The sequence below is a fragment of the Xyrauchen texanus genome, chromosome 1 (assembly GCF_025860055.1).
Source record: "Xyrauchen texanus isolate HMW12.3.18 chromosome 1, RBS_HiC_50CHRs, whole genome shotgun sequence".
NCBI classification, from domain to species: domain Eukaryota; kingdom Metazoa; phylum Chordata; class Actinopteri; order Cypriniformes; family Catostomidae; genus Xyrauchen; species Xyrauchen texanus.
In genome coordinates, this window is record NC_068276.1 from 62,764,868 (window position 1) to 62,789,694 (window position 24,827).

General features: G+C 39.8%; 2 protein-coding genes across 2 annotated transcripts; one reads left to right on the forward strand and one right to left on the reverse strand.

The window, feature by feature from the left end:
• Positions 1-2,215: 2,215 nt before the first annotated feature.
• On the reverse strand, positions 2,216-16,211 carry LOC127649520 (dr1-associated corepressor-like). Its single transcript, XM_052134666.1, has 7 exons — positions 16,027-16,211; positions 9,928-10,000; positions 8,160-8,253; positions 7,957-8,079; positions 6,017-6,107; positions 5,588-5,679; positions 2,216-3,882 (listed from the first exon to the last, which is right to left on the reverse strand). Exons 1-7 carry the CDS (start codon positions 16,066-16,068, stop codon positions 3,726-3,728), a joined length of 672 nt encoding a protein of 223 aa, XP_051990626.1. The 5' UTR covers positions 16,069-16,211; the 3' UTR covers positions 2,216-3,725.
• A 138-nt stretch (positions 16,212-16,349) lies between these two features.
• Positions 16,350-18,627, forward strand: LOC127649511 (UPF0696 protein C11orf68 homolog). Its single transcript, XM_052134655.1, has 2 exons — positions 16,350-16,430; positions 17,303-18,627. The coding sequence occupies exon 2, from the start codon at positions 17,340-17,342 to the stop codon at positions 18,081-18,083; it is 744 nt and encodes a 247-aa protein (XP_051990615.1). The 5' UTR covers positions 16,350-16,430; positions 17,303-17,339; the 3' UTR covers positions 18,084-18,627.
• Positions 18,628-24,827: the final 6,200 nt, after the last annotated feature.

The following is a 24,827-nucleotide window of genomic DNA, read 5'->3' on the forward strand; positions in this document are numbered from 1 at the left end:
TGTATGTGTATGAGTGTGTGTGAATGAGTGTGTGTATATGCGTGTGTTAATGTGTATGTGTATGAGTGTGTGTGAATGAGTGAGTGTATATGAGTGTGTTAATGTGTATGAGTGTGTGTGTGTATGTATGAGTGTATATGAGTGTGTGTATATGCATGTGTTAATGTGTATGTGTATGAGTGTGTGTGAATGAGTGTGTGTATATGAGTGTGTTAATGTGTATGAGTGTGTGTGTGTATGTATGAGTGTATATGAGTGTGTGTATATGCGTGTGTTAATGTGTATGTGTATGAATGAGTGTGTGTATATGAGTGTGTTAATGTGTATGTGTATGAGTGTGTGTGAATGAGTGAGTGTATATGAGTGTGTGTGTGTATGTATGAGTGTATATGAGTGTGTGTATATGCGTGTGTTAATGTGTATGTGTATGAGTGTGTGTGAATGAGTGAGAGTATATGAGTGTGTGTGTATATGCGTGTTAATGTGTGTGTGTATGTATGAGTGTATATGAGTGTGTGTATATGCGTGTGTTAATGTGTGTGTGTGAATGAGTGAGTGTATATGAGTGTGTTAATGTGTATGAGTGTGTGTGTGTATGTATGAGTGTATATGAGTGTGTGTATATGCATGTGTTAATGTGTATGTGTATGAGTGTGTGTGAATGAGTGAGTGTATATGAGTGTGTGTGTATATACGTGTGTGTATGTATGAGTGTGTGTGAGTGTATATGAGTGTGTGTATGTATGAGTGTGTGTGAGTGTATATGAGTGTGTGTGTTAATGTGTATGAGTGAGTGTGTGTGTGTATATACGTGTGTGTATGTGTGTGTGTGTGAGTGTATATGAGTGTGTGTGAGTGTATATGAGTGTGTTAATGTGTATGAGTGAGTGTGTGTGTGTATGAGTGTGTTAATGTGTATGAGTGTGTGTGAGTGTGTATGAGTGTGTTAATGTGTATGAGTGTGTGTGTATATATATATGAGTGTGTGTGTGTATATGCGTGTGTGTGTGTGTGTATGAGTGTGTGTGTATATATGAGTTTGTGTGCGAGTGTGTATATATATGAGTGTGTGTATATATATATGAGTGAGTGTGTATATATATATATATATATATATATATATATGAGTGTGTGTGTGTGTATGAGTGTGTGTGAGTGTGTATGAGTGTGTTAATGTGTATGAGTGAGTATGTATGTGTGTATGAGTGTGTGTGAGTGTATGTAGTGTGTGTATATATATATGAGTGTGTGTGTATATATATATGAGTGTGTGTGTATATATCATATGTGTGTGTATATATATATATATATATATATATGAGTGTGTTAATGTGTATGAGTGTGTGTGAATGAGTGTATGAGTGTGTTAATGTTTATGAGTGTGTGTGTGAATGAGTGTGTTAATGTGTATGAGTGTGTGTATGAGTGTGTGTGTGTATATATATATATATACACGAGTGTGTGTGTATGAGTGTGTGTATATGAGTGTGTGTATATGCGTGTGTTAATGTGTATGTGTATGTGTGAGTGTGTGTATATGCGTGTGTTAATGTGTGTGTGTATGTATGAGTGTATATGAGTGTGTGTATATGCGTGTGTTAATGTGTATGTGTATGTGTGAGTGTGTGTATATGCGTGTGTTAATGTGTGTGTGTATGTATGAGTGTATATGAGTGTGTGTATATGCGTGTGTTAATGTGTATGAGTGTATATGAGTGTGTATATGTGTGTTAATGTATGTGTATGAGTGTGTGTATATGAGTGTATATGAGTGTGTATATATGTGTGTGTGTGTGTATGTATGAGTGTATATGAGTGTGTGTATATGCGTGTGTTAATGTGTGTGTGTATGTATGAGTGTATATGAGTGTGTGTATATGCGTGTGTTAATGTGTATGTGTATGAGTGTGTGTGTATATATACACACGATTGTATGTGTGTGTATGAGTGTGTGTGTATATGCGTGTGTTAATGTGTGTGTGTATGTATGAGTGTATATGAGTGTGTGTGTATATGCGTGTGTTAATGTGTATGAGTTTGCGTGCATGAGTGTATATGCGTGTGTGTGTGTATATGCGTGTGTATGAGAGTGTGTGCGTGTATATGCATGTGTGTGTGTACAGTGTGTGTATGTATATATATATATATATATATATATATATATATATATATATATATATATATATATATATGAGTGTGTATGAGAGTGTGTGTGTATGAGTGTGTTAATGTGTAAGATTGTGTTAATATGTATGAGTGTGTGTGTGAGAGAGAGTGTTAATGTGTATGAGTGTGTGTGTGTATGAGTGTGTGTGTGTGTGTATGAGTGTGTTAATGTGTAAGAGTGTGTTAATATGTATGAGTGTGTGTGTGTGTGTGTGTGTGTGTGTATGAGTGTGTTAATGTGTAAGTGTGTGTTAATATGTATGAGTGTGTGTGTGTGTGTGTGTATGAGTGTGTGTGAGTGTGTGACAAATCCACACTGAACATTTAAGATGTTTTGCATTGTTTACATTTTTATGCATTTCCTTAATCTTTACAGAAAATGTTATTTTTTTTTAATGATTATTATTATAAGTATAAATGTTTTTATTTGCTGAAATTGAGCATTATGAAACCTAAGAGATCATGCAGTAAACAGATTCTCCTTTTAATAGTCAGCTTAAAGTCGTCATAGGGACTAACTACACATTTAAATATACAGTTTGAGTATTAAATATGAATATATAAAAGTGCACTAAATAATAAAAACCTGCCGGTGTTGAACAGCAGCATTTACTGTAACTGACTCATGAATCAGACTCGTGATTTGGATTACTTCAGTACAATACACACTTTAGAACCGGGTCACGACTCGATGTAAGATCAGCGGACAACTCCACTCTCACGATTACCTCTGAAGTCCGGTTTTATGTGGAGCTCGTTTGAGACAAATCTCATTAAAAGCAGCAAAATACTGAAGCTCAAATTTTATTTCACTCATACAAAATGAAGAGAAGGTTAAAAGTGAACAGGCAGTCTCAGAGGAAGCGAACATTAAAAGAGTCTAAAACATATAATACAAAAGGGAAATCATTCCAACAAATGTGCATCTTACAGGGGAGAACGACTCAAACGTTAAAATGTTACGTCCAATAAATCAAAACCTTTTCATCCAACAACAGAAGAGTGAAACTAGAGTTATAAAACTGCCGATCGAGAGACGTTAGCTTTAGACATGTTAACTGAGTCCTGCACACTTTAATCATATAAAACTAGCATTAAAAATATAAACGCACAAACATATGCTGTTCCCTTTCACTCACAAACCAACAGAGCCCCGAACGACGGACCTGAAGCGGTTTCTGCTAAATAAATGACTCATAGTTTCCTATTGTGTTTTCTGTATGAGAGTATATGACATTAAAGAAACATGACGTGGGCGAAACTAAGGAAAGTGCAGAAATGTACAGGATCAATCTACACAACATCATGTTCTTGCTACTGAGGTGCCCAAAAACTAAACTAACCGCGACCTCCCGTTCACGTAAAACAACCGTAACTGATCATCGACAATAAAATAAGATTTAAAAAAAACTTAAAACTGCGAGTACAGAACCTATTCATCTTCCTGTGACGCGTCTGCGTGACTCCTACAAACGTCTCTACCACTGTCCGTTTGTCCGTCTTACGTGTCGCAGCCAAAGAAGAACTTTACAAACGTGAATGTAAAAAGAGTCGGGGAGCTAAGAGTCGTAGTCTTCATCGTCGTCTTCGTTCTTCTGCGGCATGGGCGCGGGGGGAGGCGGGGTTATTCCCATCAGTGACGGGTGCGGGGCGAATGAAGTCACGGGCATCACGGGCTGCCCGCTCGTGGGCATGTACTGGGGTGGCACGTCTTGACTGTGAAAAGAACAAAAAACCTTTAGGTGATATAATTTACTGTGCAATCGGAGCTTAGTAGAGATCTTAATTAGTGTGACACGGATACATTTACACCAAATACAGAAACAACATCAACACAAACAACGGCATTAAACTAAATATCCCAGTGTGTCAAACAAGGGATGTCCCGATACTCATGTACTCAACGCATTAAAGGCTCCGATAGCAAAATAATTATACCATCTGATGTATAAATGCTACATATAGTGTTAGTTTCTGTCATCATTTACTCACCCTCATGTCATCCCAGAGGTGTGTCACTTTCTCCTGCAGAACAATAATAAAGACTTTGAGGAATATTTCAGCTCTGTAGGTTTATGCAATGCAAGTGAATGGTGACCAGCACTCTGAAGCTCCATAAAGCACATAAAGGCAGCATAAAAGTACTCCATAAGTGTCCAGTGGTTTAATCCAAATGTGGAACCTGTTTAGATTCACTTCAAATCTCCACTTTAACTTTCACTTTCAGATGTGATAGTTAAAAAAAGACTTGAATATTGATCTGTTTCTCACCCACAGCTATCACATCTCTTCACAAGACATGGAATAAACCACTGGAGTCTTATGAATGACTTTTATGCTTCAGAGTTCTGGTCACCATTCACTTGCATTGTACGGATCTACAGAGCTGAAATATTCTTCTAAAAATCTTCATTTGTGTTCTGCAGAAGAAAGTAAGTCACACACATTAGAGGTAGACTGATATAATGGTTTTACCAATGAACCGGTGCCAATATTTGGTTTTAGGGATTATTGTTATTAGCAAAGATCTGTGGAGAAAGGGTGTGTGGGTAGCTCAGTGGTGAAGACGCTGACTACGACCCCCTGGAGAAGCGAGTTTGAATTCAGAGTGTGCTGAGTGACTCCAGTCAGGTGTCCTTAGCAACCAAATTTGCCCGGTTGCTAGGGAGGGTAGAGTCACATGGGGTAACCTCCTCGTGGTCGCTATAATGTGGTTCTTGCTCTCGATGGGGCGTGTGGTGAGTTGTGTGTGTGGATGCCACGGAGAATAGCGTGAAGCCTCCACACGTGCTACGTCTCCACGGTAACGCACTCAACAAGTCACGTGATCAGATGCACGGATTGACGGTCTCAGATGAGGAGGCAACTGAGATTCGAGTCACTACACCACCACGAGGACTTGTGCATGTTAAGTTTTTTCAGTGGTTGGGGTGCCGCAGTTTAAAACAGTTTGGGAACCACTGCCCTAAAATGATTCGGACCTCCCAAATGCTTCATAAGAGACACAGAAGAGGCTGTTCAGTTCATCACACCCCGACTCATTACTGCAAACGTTACACTGTTTGGCTGAAATGCTGGCACGCTACTGAAAATGGTCTGCCTGTGCCGGCGTGCCACTTGAGGTTCAGCTACACTGTAAAGGCCAAAGTATACTTCAGTTGTTGTGCTGCTGCGATGTGCACAATATGTGTGACGCAACTTTCATCATCAGCACAGTCTGCACGCACCTGCCATAGACTGTAATGCCCACAAAGTCATAGTGGGCATGCGTCAAATGTGTTCCTATTCGCTCACGGTCAAAACAATATCCTATGAAAGGTGGCGCGATGCCATCTGATCCGAAATGCAAAAAACCAAGAAAACCGGGGCTTTAACGCATGCTTCCTGCTGTTATATTCCTAATGAGTATGTATAGATGCACCTGTGGTAGTATGCAGCCGGCTGCATGTTTGTGCTGGATTGAGACACGTCCTCGTCGTCTTCTCCATCGGTCTCACTGTCCTCCGAATCATCCTGAAGACAAAACAATCACCGTTTGAGCTGCAAGATTCAATTAAACAACTCTAGCAGAAAACAATGATGCTAATGTCGAAATGTTTTGTCTAGATATGGTTCATAATTTTTTTGGTTTGCAATAGATCGAAATTCAATATATTGTCCCGGCGCTAGTGCTAATCAACCATCATGACCCATCACTAAACTGGACACCACTCAAAGTGAGGTCATGTGACAACGAAGCATACTAATGTTTGTTTATCAGACCACACTCGTACTGTTTTATATTTTTAGTATGTAGTGTACAGTATGTACTAGTTATCCGTTCCGAGCTTTTACCTGATGTGGTATTTACCTCTTGTTCTGACTCGGTGCCTGAGAGTTTCTTGTCTTTGCCCTTTGCTCCAACGCCTCCATTCTTGCGCCCTGAACCTGGCTTACGACCTCTGAAAGACACCGAAAAAACATTTTAAACATGCCCACGAAACTTTACGACCAAACTAAACACACTCTCTTTAAACATCTCTCACCAGTATAGCTGGGAAAGTCCCATTTGAATTTGACTGTTCTTGTTATTGCTGGGGATTTCAACATTCATTTAGATAATCCCAAACACAATCACATCTCTTGATCTGCTCATTAGCAAGGTTCTGGACATTCCCTCCACTATTATCAAGGATGATGTGCTATCTGACCACCACTGTATTTTCTTTGAAATAGTGATTTCTCCTGCCACTGAAGTTAGACCGGTCTCTGTTAAAAAGTGCATAAATGAGAACACTAGTGTGCAATTAATCAAGGTTGTATCTTTGAAAGAGAGTAAATCCCCAGACTGTGTTGACGATGTCCTCGATGACTTAAACTCAAAAGATAAACATGCTATTGATGGCATTTCTCCTGTAACAGTCCGGACGATCACTGGCAGGCGTTAAGCACCTTGGAGAAACACAACAGCAGTGCAAACATGACAAGAACATACAGGAGAGCAGAACAAATGTGGCAGAAAACACAACCTGAAGTCCATAATAATATCTGTAAAGACAGCCTTCATGCTTTCAATGTGGCACTAGGCACAGCTAGAGAGACCTTCTTCTCAAACATTATGACCATCAATATAAACAACACCCGCATTCTTTCTGCTGCTGTAGAAGATCAATGATATTACAATGGCGATCAGCTCGTCCTCATGTTGCACTGAGGTCAAACAGCACCAGCATTACCATGTCTGATTTAGAGGAAATCGATGGCAAAATGCTTGAAGAAATAGTCATCATCTTAAAACATCAACCTGCTGTCTTGACTCTCCCCACAACACTTTTCAAAAATGTGTCTGGAAAAAGATCTGATAGAAATAATAAATGTGTCACTCCCTGAAAATATAGCTAGAATGAGATGTTTTGTATCCAGTCAAGACTTAGAGAATGTTGTTCATGCATTCATCACCAGTGGGGTGGACTACAGCAATGGACTCCTCACCAGCCTTCCCAAAAAGACCATTAGACACCTGCAGCTCATTCAGAATGCCACTGTCAGGACTATCACCAGAACCAAACACATCGGAGCATATTACTCCAGTCCTCAGGTCTTCCAGTTACACTTAGAATTGAAGTAATATTACTCATTTATAAATCACTCAATAGCCTAAGACCTCAATACATTTCAGATATGCCTGTTGAATATAAACCTAGACCTCTCAGATCATTAGGATCAAGCCAGTCAGACATACAGATGGTTCAAACCAAGGTGAGACAGCGTATAGCTATTATGCCACCTGCAGCTAGCACCAGCTTCCAGAAGATGTCAGATGTGCTCCAACGGTAAATGGTCTGCACTTATAAAGCACTTTTTTTAACCTTAGAGGTTACCAAAGCACTTTACACTGTGTCCCAATCACCCATTCACACACCAATGACAGCAGAGCTGCTATGTAAGGCGCTAGCCTGCCATTGGGAGCAACTTAGGGTTCAGTGTCTTGCCCAAGAACACTTCGGCATGTGGAGTCAACACTGCGATTGGCAGCCAACCCGCTCCACCACCTGAGCCACAGCCGCCCCATTGGTGCCACACTTAAATCCAGACTGAAAACATTTCTGTTTAGCTGTGCATTGTTTTTGTTGCAGTAACAACATTTCGAAAGAGTAGCTAGTTTATCGATCTACTTTAATCTCTGAATAGAGTGCAAAGACACTTTTAAAGGAGCTTCACCAACACGGTCTCACACACAGCGCACGAGTGCCGCAGCACTGAACACAATCTGAACAGGAAACAGGTTGGACAGTGTGTCGTGGATCTGACCTGCGTGGGATCTTCTCGCTGGCCTCTGTGTGGTTCTCCTCGCCGTCACCCTGCATGTCGGGCACCGCGGCGACCAGATCCTTCAGGAAATCGAACTGCTGCTCCAGTTCAATGCATTGCTTTCTGCAGACACAGGAGGAAACGACACCAATAAAAATCTTGCCTGAACTACCGTCATATATAATGTGATGTGGGTGACTTACAAGTGTGATGTTGTCATGGTTTTGGCGTTGCGCGATTGGGTGACGTGACAGGCCTTCGTCAGGAGAGACTCCAGGAAGAGCTCCAGTGCCCGCGCTCAATTTATCATCAAGGCAAAGATCGTTGATAATGGACGTGTCATTTCGCAGTAGTAAACAGCAGAATGTTCCATTGCTGTCGCACGACCTCATCATGTTTTAATTCAGCCAGTGTCGTCCACTTTTCATTTCAGAAATAAATATCGTTAAAAGCATCATTTTGGTCACAACATTATGTATTGTAATGCGTTCATGCCTCTTCATATTTATTGTAACTGTTTTGAAAGCCCTTTCGACATACGTCATTTTAAAAATACCTATAATTCAACCTATAATTCAGGAATGGAATTAGTTCTAAGGAAAGTGCTAATTTATGATATCAGTAATTAGTTTGCACTAGTAAAAACATTATTAATCATGTCATTCCTTGCAGAAATACATATTTTTTACATCAAAAATTGAATATCAACTTGTAAAAACTGTAATTATTAATATCTGGAACTGCATCTGCCATTCACTCATTTTCAACACTTGGTTATAGATATCTACAACTTTTTTCTTCCTGATTGAAATTCCAAATACACGCATCAGCTATGTACTACTACTGCAGATCATTTTTTATATCAATATTTCATTGTTCCTAGTGAAAATGTCCATTTCTGATTTTAAAAACTGAAATACAACTAGTAACTAGATTGAAAAGTTTGTGGACAAACTTAGTCTGAAAGTTTATAGATAGACAGACAGATGTGTTTTTCTACTTGTTTGCTAGGGTGAGCCCATCTGGTTGCTAGGCAGTAACCAAAGTGATACTGAAAAGGCTCTTTGCTACCCTGAGTCAAATGAACAAAACCAGAAGTCTATATGTTGTTCTGGTGCAGAGATATGTGTTTTGTTACTTGGTTGCTAGGGTGAGCTCATTTGGTTGCTAGGCCGTTTCCAGGGTGATACTAACAAGGCTCTATGATATTCTGAGATATCCATCAAGCTCATTTTAATAGGAATTTCAACAAGTAATTAATAAAAGATATCTGCACTGGCGTTGTGTTGAAAAGGAGTAAATGACAAACCAGGCAGTTAGGCTAGTTAAATTACATTTTAAATATATAAAAAAATATATATTTCTGCAAGTAATGATGTCCCATTTAAAGTTCACCCAAAAATAAAATGTCTCTCATTATTTAATCACCCTCATGATATCCCAGGTGTGTATGACTGACTTTCTTCAGCAGAACACAAATGAAGAAAATATCTCAGCAGGTCGCACATATCTGGGATGACATGAGAGTGAGTAAATAATGAGAGAATTTGCATTTTTGGGTGAACTGTCCCTTTAACTAGCACAAATCTAATTACTCCTATACAAGATAAGCATTTTCACTAGTAGTAATTTCCGTGCTGAACTGCAGAACTGGCATTTTACCTCGTGATAACTGAATTACACATATCTATAATTCATATCTTGCATGTTTAGAAGTCAAAAGGGTGTTAACTTCTTTTCGAACAGATGTCAAACACGCAACTGCTGAATAAATGAGATGCTGGATGTGAGGTTACAACATGCGTTAGCAGCGTAGAATAGATCCAGCACCAGAATGATGCAAAACCAGTCTGGTGCCACACAAACCAACCCATGAATTCATGAGATCTGTTCTCTACAACCCAACCGGTTCTGAAACAAACATGTGCTCACAGTCGTGCTGATCCAGCCGAGGAGAACGTGAAAGGATACAGATGATGACAGGAACTGCAGCGGCGACTTTACCGATTTCTTCATCTGTCTGCATAATCTTCTTAATTCTGGCCTGAAACACACACACACACACGCACACGCACACGCACACACCTAATGAATGCAGAGAATTTGTGTGTCCATGCTGGTTTCTTAATATTTTTGAAAAACATGTACAGAGTTTTCTACAATAAATACATAATAATAATAATTGAATGAATTCCCCAGAAGAGATATATAAAAATGGCTTGTTTGTGAGAATTTAATGTATTTTTTATGAAGTTAAAAGGTCTGGAGAGAGAGAAAAGAAGAAGAGTTAACGTCATTGACCCTAACAATAAAAGTGAAACATGTCACCCGTGTCATGCGTGTTGTTAAGCAAATGTTGTCTGGGACCCGGTTTCACTTCACATGTCAACACAAGCACATGTTTGACTTTAGCAAGTGTACATCTGCATGTTGTGAGTTATTAACACATCATCATCATATACATCTAATGTAAGTGTTTGAGATATACATATATGATCAGCTGTGACCTGAATTAAACAAGATCAGGATGTAAACAAATAAAATATATCTGAATATAACTGATATTATCATATATATAAACTATGTGCTCATCAATCACATCAGATTAATGGACCAGGTGTAAATTACATGAAATGATTGATCATATAAAATAATCCAGTTTTGAACTGAATGATCATACAGCAAACATGATCTATGAGCTGCAGCACATCATGCTTTACACACGTAAACTATCATACAGTAAACATGATCTATGAGCTGCAGTACATCATGCTTTACACGTGTAAACTATCATACAGTAAACATGATCTATGAAATGCAGTACATCATGCTTTACACATGTAAACTGATCATACAGTAAACATGATCTATGAGCTGCAGTACATCATGCTTTACACACGTAAACTATCATACAGTAAACATGATCTATGAAATGCAGTACATCATGCTTTACACATGTAAACTGATCATACAGTAAACATGATCTATGAGCTGCAGTACATCATGCTTTACACACGTAAACTATCATACAGTAAACATGATCTATGAAATGCAGTACATCATGCTTTACACATGTAAACTGATCATACAGTAAACATGATCTACATGATCTATGAGCTGCAGTACATCATGCTTTACACACGTAAACTATCATACAGTAAACATGATCTATGAAATGCAGTACATCATGCTTTACACATGTAAACTGATCATACAGTAAACATGATCTATGAGCTGCAGTACATCATGCTTTACACACGTAAACTATCATACAGTAAACATGATCTATGAAATGCAGTACATCATGCTTTACACATGTAAACTGATCATACAGTAAACATGATCTATGAGCTGCAGTACATCATGCTTTACACACGTAAACTATCATACAGTAAACATGATCTATGAAATGCAGTACATCATGCTTTACACATGTAAACTGATCATACAGTAAACATGATCTATGAGCTGCAGTACATCATGCTTTACACACGTAAACTATCATACAGTAAACATGATCTATGAAATGCAGTACATCATGCTTTACACGTGTAAACTATCATACAGTAAACATGATCTATGAAATGCAGTACATCATGCTTTACACACGTAAACTATCATACAGTAAACATGATCTATGAGCTTCAGTACATCATGCTTTACACACGTAAACTATCATACAGTAAACATGATCTATGAGCTTCAGTACATCATGCTTTACACGTGTAAACTATCATACAGTAAACATGATCTATGAAATGCAGTACATCATGCTTTACACGTGTAAACTGATCATACAGTAAACATGATCTATGAGCTTCAGTACATCATGCTTTACACATGTAAACTGATCATACAGTAAACATGATCTATGAGCTTCAGTACATCATGCTTTACACATGTAAACTGATCATACAGTAAACATGATCTATGAGCTTCAGTACATCATACTTTACACGTGTAAACTGATCATACAGTAAACATGATCTATGAGCTTCAGTACATCATGCTTTACACGTGTAAACTATCATACAGTAAACATGATCTATGAGCTTCAGTACATCATGCTTTACACATGTAAACTATCATACAGTAAACATGATCTATGAGCTTCAGTACATCATGCTTTACACATGTAAACTATCATACAGTAAACATGATCTATGAGCTGCAGTACATCATGCTTTACACATGTAAACTGATCATACAGTAAACATGATCTATGAAATGCAGTACATCATGCTTTACACATGTAAACTGATCATACAGCAAACATGATCTATGAGCTTCAGTACATCATGCTTTACACATGTAAACTGATCATACAGTAAACATGATCTATGAGCTTCAGTACATCATACTTTACACATGTAAACTGATCATACAGTAAACATGATCTATGAGCTTCAGTACATCATACTTTACACATGTAAACTGATCATACAGTAAACATGATCTATGAGCTTCAGTACATCATGCTTTACACATGTAAACTGATCATACAGTAAACATGATCTATGAAATGCAGTACATCATGCTTTACACATGTAAACTGATCATACAGTAAACATGATCTATGAGCTTCAGTACATCATGCTTTACACATGTAAACTGATCATACAGCAAACATGATCTATGAGCTGCAGTACATCATGCTTTACACATGTAAACTATCATACAGTAAACATGATCTATGAAATGCAGTACATCATGCTTTACACATGTAAACTATCATACAGTAAACATGATCTATGAAATGCAGTACATCATGCTTTACACATGTAAACTATCATACAGTAAACATGATCTATGAAATGCAGTACATCATGCTTTACACATGTAAACTGATCATACAGTAAACATGCTCTATGAGCTGCAGTACATCATGCTTTACACACGTAAACTATCATACAGTAAACATGATCTATGAAATGCAGTACATCATGCTTTACACATGTAAACTGATCATACAGTAAACATGCTCTATGAGCTGCAGTACATCATGCTTTACACACGTAAACTATCATACAGTAAACATGATCTATGAAATGCAGTACATCATGCTTTACACACGTAAACTGATCATACAGTAAACATGATCTATGAGCTTCAGTACATCATGCTTTACACATGTAAACTGATCATACAGTAAACATGATCTATGAGCTTCAGTACATCATGCTTTACACACGTAAACTATCATACAGTAAACATGATCTATGAGCTTCAGTACATCATGCTTTACACGTGTAAACTGATCATACAGCAAACATGATCTATGAGCTGCAGCACATCATGCTTTACACACGTAAACTATCATACAGCAAACATGATCTATGAGCTGCAGCACATCATGCTTTACACGTGTAAACTGATCATACAGTAAACATGATCTATGAGCTTCAGTACATCATGCTTTACACATGTAAACTGATCATACAGTAAACATGATCTATGAGCTGCAGTACATCATGCTTTACACATGTAAACTATCATACAGTAAACATGATCTATGAAATGCAGTACATCATGCTTTACACATGTAAACTGATCATACAGTAAACATGCTCTATGAGCTGCAGTACATCATGCTTTACACACGTAAACTATCATACAGTAAACATGATCTATGAAATGCAGTACATCATGCTTTACACATGTAAACTGATCATACAGTAAACATGATCTATGAGCTTCAGTACATCATGCTTTACACATGTAAACTGATCATACAGTAAACATGATCTATGAGCTTCAGTACATCATGCTTTACACATGTAAACTGATCATACAGTAAACATGATCTATGAGCTTCAGTACATCATGCTTTACACATGTAAACTGATCATACAGTAAACATGATCTATGAAATGCAGTACATCATGCTTTACACATGTAAACTGATCATACAGTAAACATGATCTATGAGCTTCAGTACATCATGCTTTACACATGTAAACTGATCATACAGTAAACATGATCTATGAGCTTCAGTACATCATGCTTTACACATGTAAACTATCATACAGTAAACATGATCTATGAAATGCAGTACATCATGCTTTACACATGTAAACTGATCATACAGTAAACATGATCTATGAGCTGCAGTACATCATGCTTTACACACGTAAACTATCATACAGTAAACATGATCTATGAAATGCAGTACATCATGCTTTACACATGTAAACTGATCATACAGTAAACATGATCTATGAGCTGCAGTACATCATGCTTTACACACGTAAACTATCATACAGTAAACATGATCTATGAAATGCAGTACATCATGCTTTACACATGTAAACTGATCATACAGTAAACATGCTCTATGAGCTGCAGTACATCATGCTTTACACATGTAAACTGATCATACAGTAAACATGATCTATGAAATGCAGTACATCATGCTTTACACATGTAAACTGATCATACAGTAAACATGATCTATGAGCTTCAGTACATCATGCTTTACACATGTAAACTGATCATACAGTAAACATGATCTATGAGCTTCAGTACATCATGCTTTACACGTGTAAACTGATCATACAGCAAACATGATCTATGAGCTGCAGCACATCATGCTTTACACACGTAAACTATCATACAGCAAACATGATCTATGAGCTGCAGCACATCATGCTTTACACACGTAAACTATCATACAGTAAACATGATCTATGAGCTTCAGTACATCATGCTTTACACGTGTAAACTGATCATACAGTAAACATGATCTATGAGCTTCAGTACATCATGCTTTACACATGTAAACTGATCATACAGTAAACATGATCTATGAGCTTCAGTACATCATGCTTTACACGTGTAAACTGATCATACAGCAAACATGATCTATGAGCTGCAGCACATCATGCTTTACACACGTAAACTATCATACAGCAAACATGATCTATGAGCTGCAGCACATCATGCTTTACACACGTAAACTATCATACAGTAAACATGATCTATGAGCTTCAGTACATCATGCTTTACACGTGTAAACTGATCATACAGTAAACATGATCTATGAGCTTCAGTACATCATGCTTTACACATGTAAACTGATCATACAGTAAACATGATCTACATGATCTATGAGCTTCAGTACATCATGCTTTACACACGTAAACTATCATACAGTAAACATGATCTATGAGCTTCAGTACATCATGCTTTACACGTGTAAACTGATCATACAGCAAACATGATCTATGAGCTGCAGCACATCATGCTTTACACACGTAAACTATCATACAGCAAACATGATCTATGAGCTGCAGCACATCATGCTTTACACACGTAAACTATCATACAGTAAACATGATCTATGAGCTTCAGTACATCATGCTTTACACGTGTAAACTGATCATACAGTAAACATGATCTATGAGCTTCAGTACATCATGCTTTACACATGTAAACTGATCATACAGTAAACATGATCTATGAGCTTCAGTACATCATGCTTTACACATGTAAACTGATCATACAGTAAACATGATCTATGAGCTGCAGTACATCATGCTTTACACATGTAAACTGATCATACAGTAAACATGATCTATGAGCTTCAGTACATCATGCTTTACACATGTAAACTGATCATACAGTAAACATGATCTATGAGCTGCAGTACATCATGCTTTACACACGTAAACTATCATACAGTAAACATGATCTATGAGCTTCAGTACATCATACTTTACACATGTAACCACATTAACATTACATTTAGCATTCAAGCTAAACATACATATACTTAAATTTACACAATCATTTTCATTGATCATCTTAGTTTCAGTCCACATTGAAGCATTACACCCTCTGCCATCATAAAGTGACAGATTAGATCAGATTAAACCTGCTAAAAGTGATTAATCTCAGACACACTGCAGTTAGCATGCTAACGGCTAACTCATTAGCCTGAATGAATGTGTGTTTCTCATTATGTTTCTGTTATTTTCTCTAGTCTAAAGCACTAAATAGGCTAACTGTTAAATGCTCTTAAACTCGTATATTTCATTGAATATGTTGGATTTAGAGAGTGTTTTGTCTCACCGGAGGGAATCTGGCGTTATATTTCTTCTTTTTGCTCGGCATTTTAACGGAAAAACGAACCGGTACCGGCACCTCTGATTCGGTTTTGTCAGTCAAACGTTAAATTAAATAAATATGAAGAATAAACGGCTGTAATTCGAGTAAATACGCCGCAGGGGCGTTTAAAACACCATTGCTGATCACCGTTCGTGTGTTTGTGCGATTTTTATCGTCGTGTTACGGTGAATTCAGAGTGTTGACTTTCTGACTGCGCGAGCTTTCGCCGGTTTACGGTTGGTTTCGCGCGCTTCCGGTGTTTAAATAAAGTCCGTTGCTTCTGAGCGGGAAGCGGAAGTGCTGAGGCGGAAAACTAGGAGTGAGTCGCAGTGACTCAGCAGAGTTATACCAGAAAAAACACGCAAAAAGTGAGAATTTTACACCTTTAATACATTTAATGAGACGAGAAATAGTTTAAAATGATAATATGAGCGTTCGAGATTAGACTGTTCTATATATCTATCATCTATCTGACTGTCTATCTGTCAGTATATCCATCGATCTATACTTGTATATCTATAGACAGAAAAGACAGACATGCAGAGTGACCGATAGATATATTGAACAGACAGATAGATATATTGGATAGACAGACAGACATAGATGGACATATAGATAGATAGATGGACATATAGATAGATAGACAGACATAGATTGATAGACAGACATAGATGGTCTGACAGAGATAGACAGACATAGATGGTCTGACAGAGATAGACAGACATAGATGGACAGACAGATAGATGGACAGATAGACAGACATAGATGGACAGATAGATAAACATAGATGGACAGACAGATAGATAGATAGACAGATAGATAGATGGACTGACAGATAGATAAACATAGATGGACAGACAGACAGATAGATAGATAGATAGACAGACATAGATGGACAGGCAGATAGATAGATGGACTGACAGAGATAGATAGACATAGATAGATATATAGATGGATAGACAGACATAGATGGACAAACAGATAGATAGTTAGATGGACTGACAGAGATAGATAGATAGACATAGATTAACAGACATAGATAGATATATAGATGGATAGACAGACAGATAGATGGATAGATTTAAATAATAGACATCCATGTGGACAAATAACTTGATAGGTAAATGGATCTAGATGAGCTATTGATTTATAGATCCCCAAAAACTTTAATACAATCCAGTTTTGTGATCATAAGCTCAATTACATTAAATTCTGTGTTTGAACTTTTGTAATCCCACAGTAAACGTGGCCACATCCAAACCCCCGGACAGAACGCAATGGCCGAGGAGGATGGCGCAGGTCAGGCTGAGAGGTCCGAACATTTCACGGCAGAAGTCTATGCTGCTGAATCGATGGCCGCAGACATGGACCCCTGGATCATATTTGATGCTCGCAAAACACCCAGGGCCGAATTTAATGGGTGGTTAGAGTCCTACAGACCCTCACAGGTCAGTCGCCATGGAGATGAGGAGGGGGGGATCGGACCTGTGGGTTGGGTCGCCATCCATGGGCCAAACTACTCGAATGTGTCAGGCGATGTCAAGGGTCTACAGGACAGCTGGGAAACACTGTTGGACAGCGGCCGAAGCATCACGTTCCACACCATCAAAGAGCTCGCGTTGAACCACAACGTCCTGTATGGTAAGTGGCTCATGCATTTGGACACGGGCTTCAAAGTGGACCACGCTTGGGAGTGCATCGCCAAAGCCATTCTAGATGGCAAGATTTCATCGGCCAAAGTGAGTCCAAGAAATCCCAAATCCGACACCAAACATGTGATTTGCGTCTACAATCCCAACTTTACAAATGAAGAGGAGGTGATACAGTTGGACGCCGAAATCCGGGCCTCAGGAGTGAAGTGTGTTCTCCATTATAAACCGGATGTGTACTCGTACTTGGGAATCTACCGGAACAACCGTTGGAAACTCTGTCCGACCATCTACGAGAGCATGTTTGACCTGGAGAGCATTCCTCGCCGCTCCCACATCATCAACAGGGTCACCAATTTAGAAGTCACCTGAGAAGCTTTTCCGGTACACTCGAACAGTACCGGTCCTGTACTGGCCGATGGCTGGCAATTCTCCATACCGTCTGGTTTGGCGACAGTTTGACTTTTGGATGAGGCGTTGAGGAGCACTTTGGAGCACCAGGAAGTCTTGGTCTACTTCGGTTTTGTTTTCATTTCTGTAATTGGAGCGACTTCACTTGATTATGTAAAGATTGAAGGAGATTTATCTTGTTTAATGTTTACTTTGCAGAAATCTTTTGCATTACAGACTGATTAACATTTGAGATGATATATCATTCAATCACACAGAAATGTGTAAAGAAAGACAAAGTTGCATGTTCACTTGCGTGAATCAAAGTTAATACTCAAAATATTTAATTAAGGGCTTTAAATACCTGTGTTTTTCTATTAAATCATGTCAAGTGAAACCTTTTTTATGTTTTACAAGGTTCTACCAGAGTATGTTTTGAGGGAAATTTGGGAAATTCTGTTCCTTGATGGATGAAGCACAATTTTCAATTTCAATAATTTTTTCTAAATAAAATATTTTAAATGGCACACTATACCATGTACAGTTTGTTCTCAAGCAATGTGTCGAAACGGTAATATAGGAGATTGTATTTAACCGTAATAAGGCCACACAACACAGAGACAAACTTTAAGGATGATTTTTGGATTAACGTATAAATAATTCAACATAATAAAAATTGATTGAACACTTTCGCTACATGTAGCCAATTTCAGCTTAAAGCACTTTGAGAACAGGGAGAGGGAATTCATTTTCTGAAATGATTTTGCCATCCCTTATGAAAATGAAGCATGGTTTTACTTCTGTAAAGATATTTTAACCTTGATATTTGTAGTAGAACCATAGTAATAATGCAGGAAAACCAAAACTATGGTAAAAAATCACAAATAATAAAAAAATTATTGGTTCAGTTTTACTGTGGTTAATTTGTGGTAAAAGTATTGTTTAAAAACATGAGTATTACCAAGACAACACGCCCTTTGAAAATGAACCATATAGTAAACCAGCAGTAATCGTGTGACCATTCTTTGTGGTAAGAATCATGGGTTTACTATAGTAAAATAGTAACGTTTCTTTTTTTAATAATTATGGTTATTACCATAGTTTTGGTTTTCCTGGTTTATAACCGCTGTTTTGCAGATATCATGTGAAAATATGGTAAAAATAATGATGGTTTTACTTCAAATATCGTAGTTCAATTATGGTGACAGTAGTAAACCCTGGTTAATTTTTGTAATATGGATAAAGCTATTGCGAGTGAACGCAAAACTATTTCCGAAAATAAATTCCCTTCCAGTCCTCCATATGTTTCACCCTAAAATCAAAAGAGTTTATAATGTATTCGATTTTAGCCTATTTTACAACTCAAAAATCTTATACTGCAATTGCTGTATTTTCAATTACATTCAGCACAGATTAAACGCCTAATATTACGCTTGTAAAATGTAACTTTTAATGTATAATCTTATTTTTGGGTGAGAAAATATGGATATGTTTCTGCCAGTTTTTTATAAAGCACTTACATTAATTCTTCTGTTAAAACGTAGTTTTTACGGCCGTTTGAGGGTTTATGGAGTTGCGTCGTCATGGCAACACAGTTGTTAAACGTTACACAGATGCAGTTAGTACGTGTGTATGTTAACATGCATATTTTTTATGTCTTTCGAGTATTGTAACGTTAAAGAATTGGCCCCATTGACTTCCATTGTAAGGGCCTCACTGTAGAGGTGCGCAGGACCGTTTTTTCAATGGAATTTGAAATTAAACTTTTATTTATTTATATATCACATTTAATAGCAACGTTGTTGCTTCACAGTTATAATTAAAACATACATAAACACATTTACCATGCCTAGCAAATGAAGGCATGACTTAGACATACACCCTCACACAACTGTATAGTGACGTCAGTATAGACGATATTTTTTTTATAATACGTTTCAATTGATTTTTACCTTTTATGGGCATTTTTACCTTCATAAATGTATTTTTAAACCTAATTATATGCATGCATGATCTTTTGGGTAAATTTCATTAATGTAATCAAATTAAATTATAAGAAGACACAAAAGGGCCGTTACCAATCAAATTAAATAAGTATCAACTAAATATTTGCAATGGAGAGGAAACACAGAAGCTGCATTTAAAGTAGCATTCAGATGTTTTTACACAGACATAAATAATATGACGTTTTAAAAATAAAATGTTGAATATTTATATTTGAAATGATTTAAAACATGTAAAGATACTTTAAATGTGAAATTAAAATCGCCAGTAGGAGGCAGTAAGTCAGTGTTAATGAGCATTGAGATTCATTCAGTAAGTAACACACCTCGGTGTGTTTCTCAGAGACGCAATTACAGTCCTGTGGCTTAGTTCAACTATTTCCGTTGGTAAAATGGAGATAAAACAGGCAATATGTTGTCTAAAATGTACATCACTTAATATTAACTTCTTGTTTATTAAACTTAAATCAAAATCACATTTGTTATCATGCTGATATCTGCAGAAAAACTGCACTCTTCGTGTGATATTAGATTAACTATATTAAATGATATTGTGAAGTGGACCAAGGAAGGGACGGAAACAGATGTCAGCTTAAGGGGTAAGCTTTATTATTAGAGTTAATTTAGTTTACAACTATTCTTTGCTTCGTGTCAGGCTCTCTCCCCATGCTCTGTGGCTGCTGGCTTTTTATCCGCTCTCGTCACACTACTGCAATTAGAGACAGGTGTTAGACATAATTTAGCTCAGGTGTGGGCGCCCTTACCGCTTTTCTCTCCCGGATGGGCGCTTGACCACGCCCCCGCTGCCACATACCCCCACCGCCCGACTCAGGCCGGGGCGTCATCCGGCCTGCCTACCACTCCCCCCCCATTTCTGGAGAGGAAGTCAGCGGCAGCCATCTGCACCCCCGGTCTGTGGACCACCTTGAACTTAAAAGGCTGGAGGGCCAGATACCAACGGGTGATCCGGGCGTTAGTATCTTTCATGCGGTGGAGCCACTGCAGTGGGGCATGATCCGAGCAGAGGGTGAAGGCCCGCCCCAGCAGGTAGTATCGGAGGGTGAGGACCGCCCACTTGATGGCCAGACACTCCTTCTCTACGGTGCTGTACTTAGTCTCCCTTAAGGAGAGCTTCCGGCTAATGTACAGCACCGGGCGCTCCTCTCCCTCCACCACCTGCGAGAGTACGGCCCCCAGCCCTCTGTCTGAAGCGTCCGTCTGCAAAACAAAAGGGAGAGAGAAGTCAGGTGCATGCGGCCCCCCACAAAGTGCAGCTTTAATCTGTGTAAATGCCTGTTGGCACTGCTCTGACCATTGGACCGGATCTGGAGCCCCCTTTTTAGTGAGGTCAGTCAGCGGGCTGGTGACGTCCGAATAATTAGGCACAAATCTTCTGTAATAGCCAGCCAGCCCCAGGAACTGCCTCACCCCCTTTTTGGTCTTAGGTCTAGGGCAAGTCGCAATCGCCGCGGTCTTATCAATTTGGGGACGCACCTGGCCATGACCCAAGTGGAACCCCAGATACCGTACCTCCACACGCCCAATCACGCACTTCTTAGTGTTTGCTGTGAGCCCCGCCCACGGCAGCGATCTCAGGACGGCCCTCAGATGTTGCATGTGCCGCTGCCAATCATTGCTATAAATGATAATATCATCTAAATAGGCAGCGGCGTACGCGGTGTGCGGTCTGAGGATCCGATCCATGAGTCGCTGAAACGTGGCCGGGGCCCCAAACAAACCGAAAGGAAGCGTCACAAATTGGTGTAATCCAAACGGCGTAGTGAAGGCTGTTTTCTCACGGGACATTGGTGTCAAGGGGATCTGCCAATAACCCTTTGTTCAAGTCAAGTCAAGTCAAGTGGTTTTTATTGTCGTTTCAACCATATACAGTTAGTACAGTACACAGCAAAACGAGACAACGTTCCTCCAGGACCATGGTGCTACATAAAAACAACAAAGGACCAACATAGGACCACATGAGACTACACAACGAAATAATACCTATATAAACTACCTATATATACCTATATAAAGTGCATGTGCAAACATGTGCAAAAAGTACAGGACAGTACAACAAATTACTGACAATGAACAGGACAATAGACAGTGCAGCGCCGACCAGTACTCAGTAGTGCAAAAAGATGACAGTTTCTAAAATGTAAACATAACATACTATGAGATAATGTTCTATGCACATAGCAGTTATTGAGGTAGCAGACAGTTATAAAGTGACAGTTATTAAAGTGCAACTCAGGACACGTGTGTGTCAAACCAGTCTCTGAGTATTGAGGAGTCTGATGGCTTGGGGAAGAAGCTGTTACACAGTCTGGCCGTGAGGGCCCGAATGCTTCGGTACCTCTTGCCAGACGGGAGGAGGGTAAAGAGTTTGTGTGAGGGGTGTGTGGGGTCGTCCACAATGCTGGTTGCTTTATGGATACAGTGTTTTTTGTAAATGTCTTTGATGGAGGGAAGAGAGACCCCAATGATCTTCTCAGCTGTCCTCACTATCCTCTGCAGGGCTTTGCGGTCCGAAACGGTGCAAGTCCCAAACCAGGCAGTGATGCAGCTGCTCAGGATGCTCTCAATAGTCCCTCTATAGAATGTAGTGAGGATGGGGGTTGGGAGATGTGCTTTCCTCAGCCTTCGAAGAAAGTAGAGACGCTGCTGGGCTTTCTTGGTGATAGAGCTGGTGTTGAGGGACCAGGTGAGGTTCTCCGCCAGGTGAACACCAAGGAATTTGGTGCTCTTGACGATCTCCACAGAGGAGCCGTCGATGTTCAGCGGAGTGTGTTGTTAAATCCAAGGTCGAATAAAATCGAGCAGTACCTAACCGATCGAGCAGTTCATCAACACAGGGCATTGGGTACGCGTCAAATTTAGACACCGTGTTGACTTTTCTGTAATCCACACAGAATCGAACAGACCCATCACTCTTGGGAACAAGAACAACCGGGCTGGACCAATCACTGTGGGATTCCTCTATTACGCCCATATCAAGCATTGCATCTAATTCCTCCCGTACTATTTTCTTTTTATGTTCGGGTAAGCTGATAGGCGGTAACGCACCACCGCCACCGCTCGGTCTCGATGTGGTGCTGTATGATGGTTGTACTGCCCGGTAGAGGGAAAACACATCCGCGAAATTCCTTTTGTAATCCAGAAACCTCTGTGAGTTGCCGCGGTGAGAGTTGGTCTCCACAAGTAACCGGAGTGTTAAGATTGTAGTTTTTGTTTACCTCCGTCCGAGCTCCGCCCTCTCCGAACTACCGTGGGCCAACGTCACAGAGGCCACCTCCTCTCCATAATTTCAGGAGGTTGAGGTGATAAATTTGACGCGCGCCTCTATCGGTACGCTTAACTTCATAATCGAGATCCCCTACCCGTCGTGGTGACCTCAAAGGGTCCTTGCCACTTGGCGAGTAATTTAGAGCTCGATGTTGGGAGTAATACGAGTACCTTATCTCCCGTGCAAATTCCCGTAGTCGAGCACCCCTGTCATACAGCCGGCGCATGCGTTCTTGAGCTTGGAGCAAATTCTCCTGTGTTAGTCAGCCCCAGTGTGTTTTGCTCTAAGATCGAGAACTAACTGAATTTCATTTTTGCTATTAGAAGGTCCTCCTCCCACGCTCATGGATGACGCCAAGGACACCGTGGGGCGCCGCCTGTACAGTAGCTCAAACGGGAGAACCCTGTGGAGGCTTGTGGGACCTCTCGTACAGCAAACAACAGGGGTCTAGCCACTTATCCCAATTTCTTGCTTCATCGTAGTACGAATATACTGAATCATGTTCTTGAGCGCTTTATTAAATCGCTCCACTAGGCCATCAGTCTGCGGGTGGTAAACGCTAGTGCTGAATCGATTTAATGCCCAAGAGCTCGTGAAAGTTTGCGAAGTGTTCGTGACATAAAAGTCGTAGCCTTGATCGGTGAGGATTTCTTTCAGAATCCCCACCCGGAGATTATCTTGAAGAGTGCCCCTGCAACACTACGCGCTGAGATGTTGCTCAGAGGCACTGCTTCCGGATATCGCGTTGCGTAATCCACTAGGACTAACACGAGCTGATGTCCGCGTGCTGACCGCTCTAATGGCCCGACGAGGTCCATCCCAATTCTTTCGAAGGGGACCTTGATTAATGGTAGAGGGCGAGGGCTAATGGCGCTTTTGGGGTGGCCGGTGGGTTTACCAGCTGACATTCACGGCACGCCGCGACACCACCTGCGGACGCCACCGCCAATGCCTGGCCAATAGAAACGGGCTATTAGACGGAAAAGTGTTTTCCGCTCCCCTAGGTGACCGCCATAGGATTATAGTGAGCCGCCTGGAAGACCATTTCCGGCGTCCGTGGAACCAACAATTGCGCTACTTCCTCCTTTGTTTGAGCGCCCTGCGCCACTCTATATAACCGATCTCTAATCATGGCAAAATATGGGTATGAAATGGCGATGCCCGGCCGGAGCTGTTGACCATCAATTACTCTCACTTGGTCAAGAGCATGTTTGAGGGATTCGTCCCGCGACTGCTCCAGAGGAAAGTCCCCTCAGGGAATTCCCTGAGAGGAGGGGCGGCCACCTCGCCCTTCCCTCGCCATTCAGAGCAGCCGAGGACGGCCCCTGCCCGCCTCCCTGCCAAAGCATCGCGACACCGCGACACCTCTTTATGCAGGACCCATCTGCACAAATACCCTCTAAAATATCTTTAAAATTCGCCAATCGGTACCCAAGA

Coding starts and splice junctions, on each gene's coding strand:
- LOC127649520 (XM_052134666.1), bottom strand. CDS start 16,068: ATGCCGAGCAAAAAGAAGAAATATAACGCCAGATTCCCTCCG. Junction 8,080..8,159: donor ACCATGACAACATCACACTT/GTAAGTCACCCA, acceptor CTGTGTCTGCAG/AAAGCAATGCATTGAACTGG. Junction 5,680..6,016: donor GCACCGAGTCAGAACAAGAG/GTAAATACCACA, acceptor TTTTGTCTTCAG/GATGATTCGGAGGACAGTGA.
- LOC127649511 (XM_052134655.1), top strand. CDS start 17,340: ATGGCCGAGGAGGATGGCGCAGGTCAGGCTGAGAGGTCCGAACATTTC.